We start from the raw sequence: 14,878 nt of genomic DNA, 5'->3' as shown, positions 1-14,878 counted from the left end.
ACACGTCCTTTATTTTCCTTTCTACGCTGTTTAATAATAAAATGTCCTCGCTGCAGTTTGTCGGTGAGAGACCTTCTCGGCCAAGCTTTGATGAGTTCCGTGTCGTTTGGCGCGGTGTCCGACATTCCGCTCCACTTGCCCGGGAGGTTCTCGAGGAACCGTTAAAGTTCCAAATTTATTTTGGTTAACCAAAGTGAGAGCTCAAGATAGTCCACGACAGTGCGATTTGCAAGAGCGACCTGGGTCGCCAAAATGACGAAGGCGAAGCCAGCAGAAATCGGAAACAAAAAGCGCATCACTGCTGACGAGCGTGGGTGTTGATGGTCTATGCAGTTGACCAGCGCAGAGCACACATAATTAAATCGCACCGCAGACGAGAGCACCTTTTTAATTGTTGTTCAAGACTGGGCTCTTAGCGAGTTATAGGTGAAAGCTTGCGACGTAACTCGAGTCAACAAAAGCAAAACAACAACGTACATTTATAATGCGTCCCATCGTGTAACAAAAGTCTCAGTGCAAAAGGAGGGGGGGGGGGGAAAGAAGCAACGATGGGGGATCTGAAGGCACGAGGTTGAAGAAAGAGGTTTTGAGGAGAGGCTTATAAGCAGAGGGAACCAGGAGGAGTTGCCTGGGGGGAGGGAGTTCCACGGGATGGGGGTGCAGTTTTAACTTGTTCATTGCTGCCGTGTGTGCTGTCTGAAGGAAGATCCAGAGGAAAAATACTTTGCTCTTTGCCCTGCTGCCCATACAAGTTAGAGTGTAATGAGTAGCCAATGGAGGGCACAGCCACCGCCGCGGAGGTGGCGGCTGTGCCCATGTGCGGGCGCTAGATGGATTGTTGTGTTTATAAGATCTCTTGGGGAGGCCTTCACCCAGCAGTGGGTGCTGATGATGATTATGATGAGCAATGAAAAAGGAAAAGTAGTGCACGTTCTCTCTCTTGCTCTCAGCCTCTCATCCAATCGCTTGCCTCACGCCCAGGGAGCAGGTGGCAGGGCTGCAGAGCGAGAAGCGTGCGTTGACGCGCCGGTTGGAGGAGCTGGAGAGGCAGCAGGCGGACGCGCTGAGCGCCCTCGCCACCGACTCGGCGTGCCGGCATGCCCAGCTGGAGGCCGACAACAGGTGGGGGTCCGCCACGGGGCTCCGCGCCAGGGGTGGGGAAAAAGCCTACGGCCTCCGGGTCAGAAGGGGCCCGTGGGTCCGATGCGGCCCCCTGACGTCGTCTCGTACGGCCCGTCGCCGCGTGAGGCCCACCGCTTCAAAACGGCCCTCAAAACAATAACTATCCGTCACTGCAAGCATCTTGGCGGCACTAATCGGGTACTGGAGGAGGGGTATTTTTAACCTGGCAGAGATTTGGTAGATGTCAAAATGCGAATCGTGGTGGCGTGCGAGGGCTTAGAGGTTGGGAAATCGTGTGGCCTCATTGATCATTCAACCATCTGACGTCATCTCAATCCACTGAGTTGGGGTACCTACAGGCGCAAGAGGGTGGACCTTTTCGACCTGGCAACAAGGCTGTGTTTTCTGATCTTAGCCTCTTGCAGCAACAGGAGAAACCGAAGTGTGCGTGTTTATTCGACCCTCGAAAAGAAAAGGCTTCCCCACCACTGCTGTACACGCATAGCTAAATACGCGCGTCCGCATGGCTGCGCGTGCGCCTGACTGTGTGCGGTCCTGCGTGGCTGCGTGTGCGGCGCTCGGCCGGATGGTTCTCCTGGGCCCGTGCGCTTGCGGCGTGCGTGGAACAGGCTGCAAGGGGAGCAGGTGAGCGCATTGCAGGCGCGTGTGGAAGAGCTCCAGTCGTCGCTGGCAGAGCAGGTGGAACGCGCCGACAACGTGAGCCTCTTGGACTTTGCAACATTGCGCCCTCTTCGCTACTTATTCACCCGCACAGCAGACTCGCAGAGGTCACTCGCTAATATCGGGATGTTGGGTATCTATAGAGCTCTTCATGCTCTGCGGCCACACTGTGAGTCACTCATTCGCTCAGCCTCTAACTACATCATCCATCTACTTGCTTTTATCAATGCGAACATCCAGAATAAACAAACACATCATACGAAACCCGAACATCGCACCTCCTGGCTTTGACATTCCTCCTCGAAGACTCCGGTGGTGTAACCATCAACCACACCAGAACATCACCAGGCCGATACGCCCGTCCCCTTCATAAATTGAAAACTGAAGACAAGCCACAGTAGTGCGATTGTGGCCATGCAACCCAAACTATGAGCCATGATTGTATACCACCGTGGTCGGCGCTCCTTCAGCAGAGGAGGAATAGAAAAACTCCACGCACACTTTCGTGAAGCCCCTCGTTACGGCTGGCAGACATTGGCATTGAGCTCCTCGACACGTTGCCATCGTACGTGAGAGTAGAATCGCCCAGCCACACGTGGGAGTTGACGATGTTTAACGCTGCACTCGCGGTGTGGTGCCCGCACAATGACAAAAACATTCAAACATCATACGAACTAGATATATTTATGTAAACAATGTATTTGTGACGCTTCGGAATAGTTTCAGACGTGGCTTTAAATTAATGTTGAGAAGCCAAACGCAAACAGAAGCAGCATAGGGGGCAGACTGGCCGGGCTGTCGAGCACTCGCACTGACTACATAGTGAAAAATAAGTTTAGGTTTTACTCTTCTGGCAATAAAACAGGAGCTGTTAAGATGTTCAAACAGCAAATAAAAACACTTTTGCAAGGCATCAAGTCTGCATTACCCACACACAGTAGTTGTGGTGAACGTGCAAACAAACATGCTCTGATAATTATCATATTATATATTATAATATATGCATTGTCTTTGAAACTGACTACGTAATGGTGGGGGCCACAGTAACCCATATACAACGATTAGATCAAAGATTCGTCATCCGTGTGTGGGTGTGCAACTTGCTGTGCTATGTGGATCGGGGGAGCGGTAGTTTAGTGGTTAGCGCTACGAACCCGGCAAACCGGGTTCGATTTGCCGCTCACGGCCAACACCAGTGACGAATATCTGAACCAGTCCTGGGCATCCCCTAGGTCGCCTCGGCCTCAAATGAGTACCTGGTGCGGTATGTAAACATCGCCACTGGGGAGACAAAGGCAGTCGAGCGTGGTACTGGCCACCCACCCCCTCGTGTACCATTCCGGCCTTCATAGGTGCTGGTACTCGCTAACAACACTTGCCCCAACAGTCTGTTCAAGGCTATATGGAGAATCTTTGTCCTTTTTTTTTGCTATGTGGATTAAAAACTTGTAAGTTGACATAATATGGAACAAAGGTTGAAAAGTGGTCAAAGAAGCATGGGAGAGTTACGCGCTTGGAATTACACTTTGAGACAGAAAGGGGAACACGCGGATTGGAGAAACGTACAAATATACGCAGGTTAGAAACGTCATCTTGACCGCTGAGAAGTGGGCTTGGGCAGGACACGTCGCTAGGAGGGATGACGGTGGCCGATGGTCAAGGACAACGATGGGAATGGAAGCCAAGGAGTGGAACGCTAGGAGAGGCCATCCACCGAGGAGATGGTAGTGGTGAAATCAGGCCGAGACTAATGAAGGAGTGGCAGCCAAATGTGAACTAAACTAAAGTGACCTGCTGACACATGCCTTGCTATATATAGTATAACACGTAGGCTTTCGCAACCAATGTTATCCATAATAAAGGGGGGGGGGGGGGGGTTGCCTTGCTATATACAAATATGGTGGCACTTACAAGTTGTTGAAACTGAACAGTCATGTTCAATACAATCTCCACGTCTCACCTGCCCGATTGTTTTCCTTAGGCCACTGCTCTCAACAAGAAACTGAACCATCAACTGTGAGTTTGAATTTACACGGTGCATTTATATATATTATACCAGTACAAGAGTCTGGCTTTGCTTAAACCAATGCTGGTGAACTGCCAGGTGTTTGTCTGCAAGGAACACATCTCTCTGTTAGATATGGGTCCTAGCTCGACGCAAAACTATATAACACAGAACACAACGTAATAATTTTGGTCGTTGTAGAGAATGTAACAAAATAAGCAATGAGGCAATGTGCCTCCTTCAACTTATCCCTCTTTCTACACAAACATTTAAAGTAGCTTTTTTGAGACATCCCATCGGCCACACACCAATACTGCTGAAAACAGTTTACAACAGACAGTGAATGCATAGCCTTATCCATTGTGTAAGTATAGGCCTAGGCTTTTTCATATAATTTTACTGAGATTGCATGTTCTCAGATCCATCTAAAAATTGTATGTTTGCGCGCTTACTCTCGTACACACGACCGGATGCGGCTGAAGTATGAACTAATTGGGACATTTTGTTCTCGTGACAAACCTCACCAATTGGCCTTGTCGGGTGGAGGCGAGTTTACGACACATTTACATTTTCTCGACGTAATCCCAAAAAAATGCTTATGAACATGTACATCTTGCCTGAATACTTAAAGACCCTTGCCACACTCGTACGGTGGATGCTAGGCCAGCGATCACCGCTGCTGGAGTCGCTCAGCGCAGATCCACAATACACGCGATGGAGTGCGATGCCCTAGTTGGTTGTAAGTTTGTGTTCTAGCTTGTGGACAAGTTAATATTGACATTAAAGAAGCCCCATCCTGTTTAGCCCAGTTTAAATATTGTCACGGCTCTTTGAGTGAAGCCAAAGTGAGCTGCATTGGCTCTTGGTGAGTAAAACAGCGACTGCCCCTGCCACGTGTACCAGCTGTGGGAGTCTTTGTCATTGATACAGCACACATCCGCTATGAGCAGTGTATTGGCAAAAGAGCTCTGAATGTGCTTCCAATCTGGGCACATCGGTAGGTTGTGACACCCAAAGGAGGCCTACAATAATAGCCAGCTTCTGTAGAACATTCCCAAAGCACTCCGGTCTTATAACCGATGCATTAATTTGAAGCTGTTGATTTTCTTCTGGAATCTTAAGCCTAAATTGCAATTTTTTTAACCAAAACAAATTAGAGACATAATTTTGACTGTTAAGGATGATGGACGAGACGGGTGACAGAATGAGAGCCAATGGGGAGCTCTGGACAGTGATGACTGCTCATATAGTCATGAGATCACCTCGTTTGCATAAGTAGGTTTGATTGTGGCATTACTGGGTGATGGGATGGAGAGGCCTCAATCCAGCAGTAGAAGGACGATGTCTGATGATGGTGACCCATCATTATTCCTCTTTCAAATTTGCTTCACAAATTGTGGTTGTGGCCTAAGCGATAATAATTCGGAAATCTAGATTTGAATTCGGAAATGTTTTTAAAAGAAGACTTGTTTGGGTCTTATAGGTCAAAGGCCATTGTAGGTGAACTTTAACTTTAATATTAACAAATACCAAACCACCACTGTAAAGATCTTATCTTGGCCCCATGGGGCACAATAAGTCAATAATTGCAAACCTTTTACAACTGGACTGGTAAAAAAATATTTGGTAAAATCCACTTCATGTGATTTTTTTTTATTACACATTACGACTGAATATTTGCAATCGTGACAAATGCCCACGATTTTAAACGACCCTGTGACTTCCTTGTGCCCCTTCCCGCCCGTTGCTCTGTGTAGGGAGACGTTGCAGGAATCTAGGCGCAAGGAGCCGCAAGAGGAGCAACCCCAGCAGCCGCCGGTTCCTAAAACCTGTACGCTGCTCAGCCCACCAGGGCACCCTATTATGGGCTGAAATAAAAACTAAAACTCCCTTTGGCACTCTACACAGGACGACCTGGGTCCAGTGCAGTTTGGAGTGGTCTTGCAAATGAGGCCTACAAGATCCCTCGACTTCCTTGGCAAGGGTAGACGGTTGTCTGCCAGGGCAGTACAAGCAGCCCAAATGAAAAATGTCAGATTTGCTTTAATATGACACTAATTTAATCAACGTTAATAGTGGCGCGCTGAACCAATCTGACCTTACATACACGGCGCTGCATGTCTTCTCTCGTTACGCCAGTGGCAATGCTGGGGTGACGCAGGTCACACAGGATCGCGACACGGGTGACAACCCCTCGTCCACTCGATGTCATAACCACGATTATGACATCGATTATGACATCGATTATGACATCACCATAATATCATTAAATTCGCAACCGCAAGTGTCAGTGCTTCTAGTGGTCTCAAGTTAATGGGGCATTGGTCTCACGAGCTTGCCTTGTTATTTTGGATTGGGGCTACTTAGAGCACTAGTCTGGTACTAACACAGTGCTAGAGTCCGGTTCGTCACTGGGATCTCAGCGAAACCGGCTTCATTATTCTGGTCTTTCGGCTGCCAGGCCACCACCTCCACGTGCGTTTGTTATTTACCGTTGGTAATCAAGCAACTGCGGTGGGTCGTGGCTCTTTGGCACGGTGGTGGTGATTGGCATCGTTGTCCGTTTCAGCTGAGCGTGAAGAGGAGCTGGAGTCGTTGCTGCGAAAGAAGACCGAGGACATGCGCTCCATGGAGGAGCGCTATAAGAGATACCTGGAGAAGGCCAAGCTCGTGAGTGCCTCCAGCATGACGCTTCGCCACAAGCCACCTTACACAGTTGCGCTCTGTACACGTGTCAAGGTTTCTTTTCCGTAACCAGGGCGAGAACTCAAGAGACCAGGTTAAGAGTCTCATTCGCAAGACTGGCCTGCGTCACCAAAATGACAAAAGCAAGAACGAATTAAAGTACTGCAATGAAGCAAATACAAATCAGAGCAAAAACAACTGTCCCATGAGAAAGACAAACTATTGCACAAACACAATTCAATCAATGTTAATGAATTCCGTGCAGATAAAGTCGGCTGAGGCAGATTAGTGTCAGAGTGATCGTATGACAATTACAGTTTCCTCTACTGGCCTCCTCCCCCCCTATCCAAGAGGCACCAGAGCCATTCCCAATGCCTGCCTGTGCACGTGTGTGTGCTGTAAGAACCTGTGTGTCTGTGCGTGTGTGTGTTTGTGCATCAGGTGATCCGCACCATGGATCCCAAGCAGAGCCCAGAAATGGCAGCGCTCCGAGGGCAGCTGCTTGAGCGCGAGCGGCAGTTGAACCAACTGCAGGTGAGAGCACGGCCGTTCAATTGTTTATCAGCTATTTTATAAGTTAAAATAAAATTAAAAAAATGTTAATTTGTTGTTCCTTCTGTTTCAAACAACAGAAAACTCACTTGGGCCTTTGTGTATTATGCAAAAAAACATAACTTCCTGAAAGAATGCATTATGGTCTTCTTGTCTAAGGTCACCATCATTAGTTATTCCTGTTGTTGCCATGCCCTCGTTGGCCTGCAATAAAAGACAAGTGAATTACATTTGAGCCTTCTTTCACAATATCGCTTAAATGCCAATTCTAGTTTAAATGTCAGCAGGTTCTGATCACCTTTTGGCCTTTTGACTTTTCAGAAGGAAAATGAGCAGATTCTGGCTCAAAAGCAGGAGGAGGAAAAGCTGATGACGACTGCTTGGTACAGCATGGTGAGTCTCCCGCTGTCTCGTTGCAACCAACGTCGTCCCTGTTGTTAGCTTGATCCCTCACGAGTATATTGGACGTGTTTAAAATCGCTCCCAAATCAAGCGCTTCACTCGCGACGGATTGATCCGAGACACCGCCATACACTCCGCGAAATAATTGTGGAACCTCTACATCATTAGACCTCCTTTGCCAGTACCAAAATATAAGAATAGGGTTTTTTTCCCTTTTTTCTGGCAACAAAACTGAACCATTTTTACAAGGATTCATGTCTGCATTAACCACAATACCTGCAGTCAAAATGCAAACAAAAAACATACTATGATAATATATGCATTGTCCTTGAAACTGATTGGTCCACACCAAGGGACGGCTTTCTTTTGAGCCTCGACCCAATTGGCGCTCGACCAAATTTGCGCCTAGACCCAATTGGTGCTCGATCAATTGGGTCGAGGCTCAAAATAAAGCTGTCCCTTGGTGTGGACCAATCAGTTTCAAGGACAATGCATATATTATCATAGTATGTTTTTATACTCTTTGGTTCTATTCGGTAAAGTCACGTAGGTAAAAAAATAAAACAAAAATCACGACGTTTCGGCCACAACACAGGCGGCCTTCATCAGGTGAAGGGACCAGTCTGTCTCGAAGACTGCGCTGGAGTGAAACAGAGCCAAGCTCAGACTACGACCTTTAAGCTGTGTGAGAGGGATTAAGGTGCCTTGACAAAGGAATTAGCGTAAAAATTAGCATTTGTTTGGCGGACTTGGCATGATGAAAGGTGTAGCACACGGCAGTGCACCTTTAAGCTGTGTGAGAGGGATTAAGGTGCCTTGACAAAGGAATTAGCGTAAAAAAATTAGCATTTGATTGGCGGACTTAGCATGATGAAAGGTGTAGCACAGTGATCGGCACCGGCAGCGCACCCGCCTGTGCTGCGAAAGTTTGGGGTACCACTTGTTTGCATTTTCACTGCAGGCATTGTGGTTAATGCAGACATGAATCCTTGGAAAAAAGGTTTCAGTTTTGTTTCCAGAAAAAAGGGGAAAAACCCTATTCTCATAATTGTGTAACTTTGGAGTTTGGTTTTTTCCACAGATGACGATCCCGTTTAGCCGGTTGCCTGGCTGTTTTACAACGGATATTCGCAGTTTCGTGAGCGTAGAAGCAACCGCAAAAACAAGACAAAAACATCGGTATTGCAGAGAACGAGTGCAGGGTTCTTAGTGATGACACAATGTTGCTCTGATCAGTATTGATAATACATTTCAACTTGTAATATGCACAGTATTGCCCAAGCTCTGTGGTCTATAAAGTTGATATCAAACAATGATGGTGATGTGATGATTTTATTACAACAGTAATTTATCATTTGTAACACAGTTTTTGTCTACTCTGAGCAAGGGAATGAGTCATAAGCGCAGGAAGGCAGCCAGAACCAGCGCCAACAATTACCCAAGCTCTGTGATCCTATATTGGGATGTTGTGGGAGAAAACGCACAAATCTGAAGGTGTGTGCATCCAATCCCCGTACAGCTGGATTTACAAATAGAAATGAATCCAGCTGCTCTGAATAAAAAATAAATACCCTAGTAAGCCAGGTGATGGCGTGTTCCATGCCCCACGCGTAGTTTGTGTGACCCACCAACCCTCCCGTCGAAAGGTCCGGTTGACAGGCATGTTGCAGCAGCGCCCAGCTGCTGGTAATGATTGTTGATCTGATGTGATGTGGTTTTCTTTCTGGTGACAGGGCATGGGGCTGCAGCGTCAGTCTGTGCAGGAGAGGCTGGCCGCCATGGGCGGTACGGAGTGCTCCTTCCTGTCTCGCCAGCGCAGCGTGTCACGTCGCACACCACAGAGCTTCCTGGCCAACCCGGCCACCCCACTGCGCAACCCAGCAATGTCGCTGCGCAACACCGCACCAACAGAGAGCAACTTGTCCTCCAGGTTCTAATGCCAAGGTTCTTGTCAGGTGAACTAAACATCTTACGAACGTGTGACTCAAACTGGATCCCGATTGGTGCACGTTGGGAGTATAAGAGGGTAAAGCTGCATCTCAGATATTGTTCGCTCACAACACTGAGAGTGAAACGGCCTTTGCTGGAGGGAAGCTCTAGAAGAGCCCCACGTTGGATTAATTATAATGGAGCCAAAATACAATTTTAGCAATAATACATTTTTAGAAAAATTTAAGTAACATGATCATGGTTGTTAACCTATAAATATACTTCATAAATAACTGTGTTTGATCAGTTGCCACCATTCATTCATTATTAAAGAAAGCAATTATCTAAAACACTGGAATTATTTTCCCAAATATATTTTGGAAAGCTTCCAATTCCTTGACTTGGTAAATCTTGTGATGAACTTTTTAGTTGTGATTGTGCATCCTCAACTTCAGCGTCTTAACATTTTCAAGGATTTCAATAAGAAAGATATTAATATTAATTTGAGGGGGTTTTTTAATGGAGCATATACAATCCTTAAAAGCAATATATAGGAATATGCTAGATTTTAATTTCAGTGACAATCCATTATTGTTTTAAAATCTCCATAAATACTTAAAAAACAATAAAAATGCAATGGTTTACAGTTTGGCAGAATTAATTTTAAAATCAACATACGTTTGTAAATTACCTTTTTAACGCAAGTTTATTTGCCTTAAGATAGACAGCAATTTTAATTAAAAAAACTGCAATATCGTACACGTGACCCTACAGAGGAACCATCTCTATTAAGCTCTTAATGTTTTGATCTTGTCAATGACACGAAGTACAACATGGACTGAATGTGCATGCGGAACGTGGACTTAATTTATACCTCTGTGAAAACGAAGGACAACTAATCAACAAAGCATTTCTATATTTCCCTGGCATCCTACACTGGATATTTTTTTATGCAAAATGTGTGTAAGTTGTCTAGATGTATGTCACTGTTAATTTAGTTATACATGTCTGTTTTAATAGAAACACTTAAGTACTTTTATGACGCGGTTTGTATGGTAATTAAAACACGCTCATCAAGCTGAAATTGACCCAAATTATAATATATTTTGTACAATTGTCTTCAGAGCACCGGTGTTGTATATTGATTGAATGAATATTTTAGATTCAGTATTGTAACATGTTATATAATAAACACCTGTTATAAATGACCCGCGTTTAAAATGTGTAATATGTTGAATGATAGGGATCGTTGAATGATAGGATTCGCTTCTGTTTTGACCTTCTCGTTCTGGGCGATTTGGTCACAGTCAGATATTGCGTGTGTGTGAAATTGAATTCAGCTGGCATACATAAGGGTGATAAAATGTATATGTTTTATCTGTGCTGGATGTTTCCTGCCACAGACACACGATGAACGGACGTGAAGTGGTCGTACGCGGAGCGAATGATAAATCGCAGATGCTGAGCTTGAACTATTTTTACCTGGAAGAAAAGGTCAAAGTAGTTAGGCTATCGTGTTTCATCTTCTCAGAGTGGCAAACAATATCATGAGGTCAATTAAAATGCACGTTATTATTTTGAAAGTACCACACTTCAGTGTTAGCTTTATAATCACTACGGAGTGCACCCAACTAAGCACGGGAGAGCAACACGAGAGCTTGTGCCAAGAGGAAGTGTTGACACGTTGACCATCCACTTCTGAACCCACCGAGCTGACACCGATGGATTAAAGGATGGTCACGGTGCAACCCTGCAATTTCTTGATTTACAGAGTTCCTATAAAGGTGGGAGTACTCTAACTTCTACCCCACCGTACGTGACCTGCCAGATGGCTTGCGACGTACCCATTAAAACTGCTGGGTGGACAGAACATCCTGTGGATCCGTAGTTTTGCCCCATATGAAATCGGGAAAACCTGATCTTAAGTTCCAAAGGGTTATTTTCTGTAATCATTATGGATTGCTTTAAAAGTTGTGATTTGTATTTATTTATATAGCTATAATACTGGCACGAATGGGTCCACTCTGAAGCTCTCCAACGCTTTTGGTAATTTGCAGAACGTACTGCAAGGCAGCATGAACACATTGGCTGCATGCAGAAGTGGATAGCTGTGATTAGTCAGCCACCAAGAATGGATGTCAAGTGTTGAAAATTAGCTGGTGCTTCATAGAAACCAATGTATATTAATTCATATTAACTCACATTGATGTCTTCAGTCTGTAGATTGCTTTCATTGTGTTCAAGCTCTGATGGGGAAAACAAGTCATGCATTCTTATTAGAGTAAATACAACAGTCGATTACCACCAACCCTCAGTCCTCCAACTACCAAAGGTACTTTCGGCATTTAAGCTTCGTGCATGTATGAATGTGTTAATTTTGCAATGATGCATGCAATGGAAAACGCTTTATTTTAACAAATAGATTGTGCTGTGACATGTCACAGCGTAAGCCCCCTTCCCCGAATGTAAAAGTACCCCCCCCCCTTTGGCCTTCAGCTTCTATTACAAGACCCCCACTGCTCACTTTCCCACCCAAATACTTAGGTCCCGTTATTTTATGACATGTTACATTGTGTATCCGACCAGTGCGGTATTTGTCCACTGTGTGACTGTCGTTTTAGATAAATGTTAACATATCAGAGCTCACAATTCCGCCTGTACTTAACCTCACAGAGGTTAACTTCGTGAGCTGTTGGTTAACATGCATGGTGATCCAGGCTCAACTCTGCTTAGATCACGTAGCAGTCAGGGTGATTTGGTCATTCGCCTTAATAAAACGTTGATTTGCAGGAATTACTCTTTGTTTTTTTGGTAAAGTCACGTAGAAATAATGAAAAAATTATATAATAGCATACGACGTTTCGATCGCAACACAAGCAATCATCATCAGGTAGAGGAAACACATAACCGCAAATATATATACAGACCTTAAGTAGGGGGAATTAACGCAGATATACCAGGGGATACAGAGAGACGGAACATCACACTAAATCAAACAGGGTTTAGCAAAATTTGGAAACTATAACGCAACACAAACGGTCGGTTAAAACACAGTTAACGCATGGTTTAACCGACCGTTTGTGTTGCGTTATATAGTTTCCAAATTGTGCTAAACCCTGTTTGATTTAGTGTGATGTTCCGTCTCTGTGTCCCCTGGTATATCTGTGTTAATTCCCCCTACTTAAGGTCTGTATATATATCTGCGGTTATGTGTTTCCTCTACCTGATGATGATTGCTTGTGTTGCGATCGAAACGTCGTTATGCTATTACATAACTTTTTTATTATTATTTCTACGTGACTTTACCGAAAAAAACCCAAGAGTAATTCTTGCAGTCACGAAAGCGCACAATCAAGTGCAGGTTACTTTCAATGGAATACAGATTGTGGATAGCTCACTGGAATCGATGCTTCAGTTGCCACAGGCAAAGGTGCAAACAAAAGAAAATACTGACAGCCATTGAGAAAAATAGCAGGCAGACAGACAACTTACAATTGTAAATCTATGTACATACACGGCGTGATAACCGGAACATTTTGCTTCATGATATGCAATGCTACCAAATGCGTTCAGGCATACCTATCTCGGACAGTGGCTCGAAATTGATTGGCTCAGATGAGATGCTGTGCTCCACAGCTAACTTGCGCACTGAAAAATAACAAGTACATTTACATTAAAGCATCATTACCGTTTTCAAATTACCAAAAGCTGTGCAGAGCTTTAGAGTGAACCATTAGTGTCAGTATTATAGCAAAAAAAATATTTTACACATTTTAAATCAAGCCACAGATTACATCCTTCGCTGCCCCGTCTTCCCATACCCAACATAAAATGTGACAGCATCTTTCATAAAGGTACTCGGATCGAACAAACGGTACATCTGTGTCAAAATTACTGTCGCATCATCTAATGCACTCGTGTGATTACTTGAACTGTATGGCAATAAACAGAACTTAATGACTGAACCCTCTTTTTCATGAGACAGCATCGTGAATGTAACTGGATCCTGCTCGACACACCAAAGGCCGTTTTCCCCACTCGTTCTTTGAGCGAGCCTCTCGTTCGCTCAGTTTCACCACCGCAGCTTCGAACTGCGCAAAAAAAAGCCGTTTTTGCAGTTCTCTGGAGTTTTGTAGCGCAAGGTCCTTGGCGTCACGATCTTTGTGCGGAAAGCACAGCCACCCGCGCTACACGTGTCACATCGGTGTAAGAGGATTACCATTGTAGCACTCGATCCTTATGGACTGGACGCTGGTGACATCTGCCAAGGTGATAATAAACTCTTGCGGGAATGTGCCTGTACTCGTCCAGAATGTGGAACTGCTCCTGCAGGGAAAGAACTTTTTTTTTAAAACACACGCAAACGACAATCATGATTCTTTATTCCAGTGATAATCATGCTATCTCCACCCGGAGCCTTTACACCAAGATAATAATACATTCCGTGAGAAATGAGCAATTAATTAGAACGTGCAATGTATTTTAATTAAACACATTGTTATTGTACCGTTTTCAAATTTACATGGGTTTGGTTTCTCCCATGGGAAAAAAACGACCAAAACTGTTTGGGTCTACAGATATATATGGACTATCTCTTCCACACAAAAAAAACTATTTTGGTAAATCAAAACCCGGACATATTAGAGTACTTCAACTATCTGTTCTGGATGGCCACGTAACAAAGTAAACAGCCGTCGGTGCAAGCTCGTGAAGGCGGGGAGGATAACCCAAGACCACCAGTGTTGATATCAATCGCCACTGATGTTAGCCGTGGCTGGGTCTCCCCGGGGGTCGATCACGCACTGCGCAAACCACCGCACCACCGCTCCCCAACCAAGTACACCCAGCCATCTGTTATTCAATCCACTGCTGGATGAATGCATGCTCACGTCGTGTTCACCACGGTGGGGTAGTCTGTTTGACCATACTTCACCACGCCGCCGGTGACCACGACAGTGGAACTGAATGAAGGGAAATCGGGACCCTTCCTCCCGGAGTCTCTCACCCGTCCGTAACGCTCTCTGCGGGGTAGCGCTCGTCGCTGCTCGTGGCCAGCGAGACCCGGGCTCCCGCGGAGCTCAGCGCCACGTCCTCCATCGCGCACACGGAGACACAGGCAAGAGCCTCCACCACCCTGGCCGACCGCTCGCTGTGCCCGTGCGATCACGCTGTCGAGGGTCACCGCCTCGGGTATCAACGCAGCACGAAGACGTATCTCGCTCTATTACGCATCAACTATGCTCGATTCGTCGAACAAACAGCTGGTATGTTCGTCGGCCCGTGAGTCTATTGCTCTATTAAAACTTCACCCTATCAGTCAATTTGCTCTTAATTATCCCTTCGTCTTTGCATCGCTCTCGGCGTTACTTTACGAGTCGAGGGGACGCAGCTACTGTATACCTACTGTCTTTGAGTCACGTTGCCAATGGTGATGGATCGATTCCTCGATTCTAGCAGGAAATTAGTCCCGGAATCGGAATCGTTCATTTCTGAATATTTATA

The 14,878-nt window shown here is 45.4% G+C and overlaps 2 protein-coding genes across 3 annotated transcripts in view; one reads left to right on the top strand and one right to left on the bottom strand.

The window, feature by feature from the left end:
• LOC116948821 (protein Hook homolog 3-like) overlaps positions 1–10,584 on the top strand; it is a 27,221-nt gene extending 16,637 nt beyond the window's left edge. The window contains exons 15-22 of the mRNA XM_032965942.2: positions 982–1,122; positions 1,752–1,839; positions 3,785–3,819; positions 5,566–5,639; positions 6,378–6,478; positions 6,935–7,027; positions 7,367–7,438; positions 9,181–10,584. Of these exons, the coding sequence (XP_032821833.1) occupies positions 982–1,122; positions 1,752–1,839; positions 3,785–3,819; positions 5,566–5,639; positions 6,378–6,478; positions 6,935–7,027; positions 7,367–7,438; positions 9,181–9,384 (808 nt within the window). The 3' untranslated portion in view covers positions 9,385–10,584. The remainder of the gene's footprint in view (positions 1–981; positions 1,123–1,751; positions 1,840–3,784; positions 3,820–5,565; positions 5,640–6,377; positions 6,479–6,934; positions 7,028–7,366; positions 7,439–9,180) is intronic.
• Positions 8,764–14,878, bottom strand: IFT25 (intraflagellar transport 25). Of its 2 annotated transcripts, none has more exons than XM_032965944.2 (5): positions 14,382–14,819; positions 13,596–13,702; positions 12,956–13,024; positions 11,579–11,622; positions 8,764–10,858 (listed from the first exon to the last, which is right to left on the bottom strand). In XM_032965944.2, the coding sequence occupies exons 1-5, from the start codon at positions 14,471–14,473 to the stop codon at positions 10,751–10,753; spliced, it is 420 nt and encodes a 139-aa protein (XP_032821835.1). In that variant the 5' UTR covers positions 14,474–14,819; the 3' UTR covers positions 8,764–10,750. The 2 variants fall into 2 exon arrangements, with proteins under 2 accessions (XP_032821835.1, XP_032821836.1); XM_032965945.2 differs by having other exon boundaries at positions 10,120–10,858; positions 14,781–14,878.

The sequence above is a fragment of the Petromyzon marinus genome, chromosome 35, assembly GCF_048934315.1.
Source record: "Petromyzon marinus isolate PM22_M1 ecotype Great Lakes invasive population chromosome 35, UKy_Petmar_22M1.pri1.0, whole genome shotgun sequence".
Lineage (NCBI taxonomy): Eukaryota > Metazoa > Chordata > Hyperoartia > Petromyzontiformes > Petromyzontidae > Petromyzon > Petromyzon marinus.
Note: the sequence above shows the minus strand (reverse complement) of the source record. Positions and strands in the feature narration are given on the sequence as shown.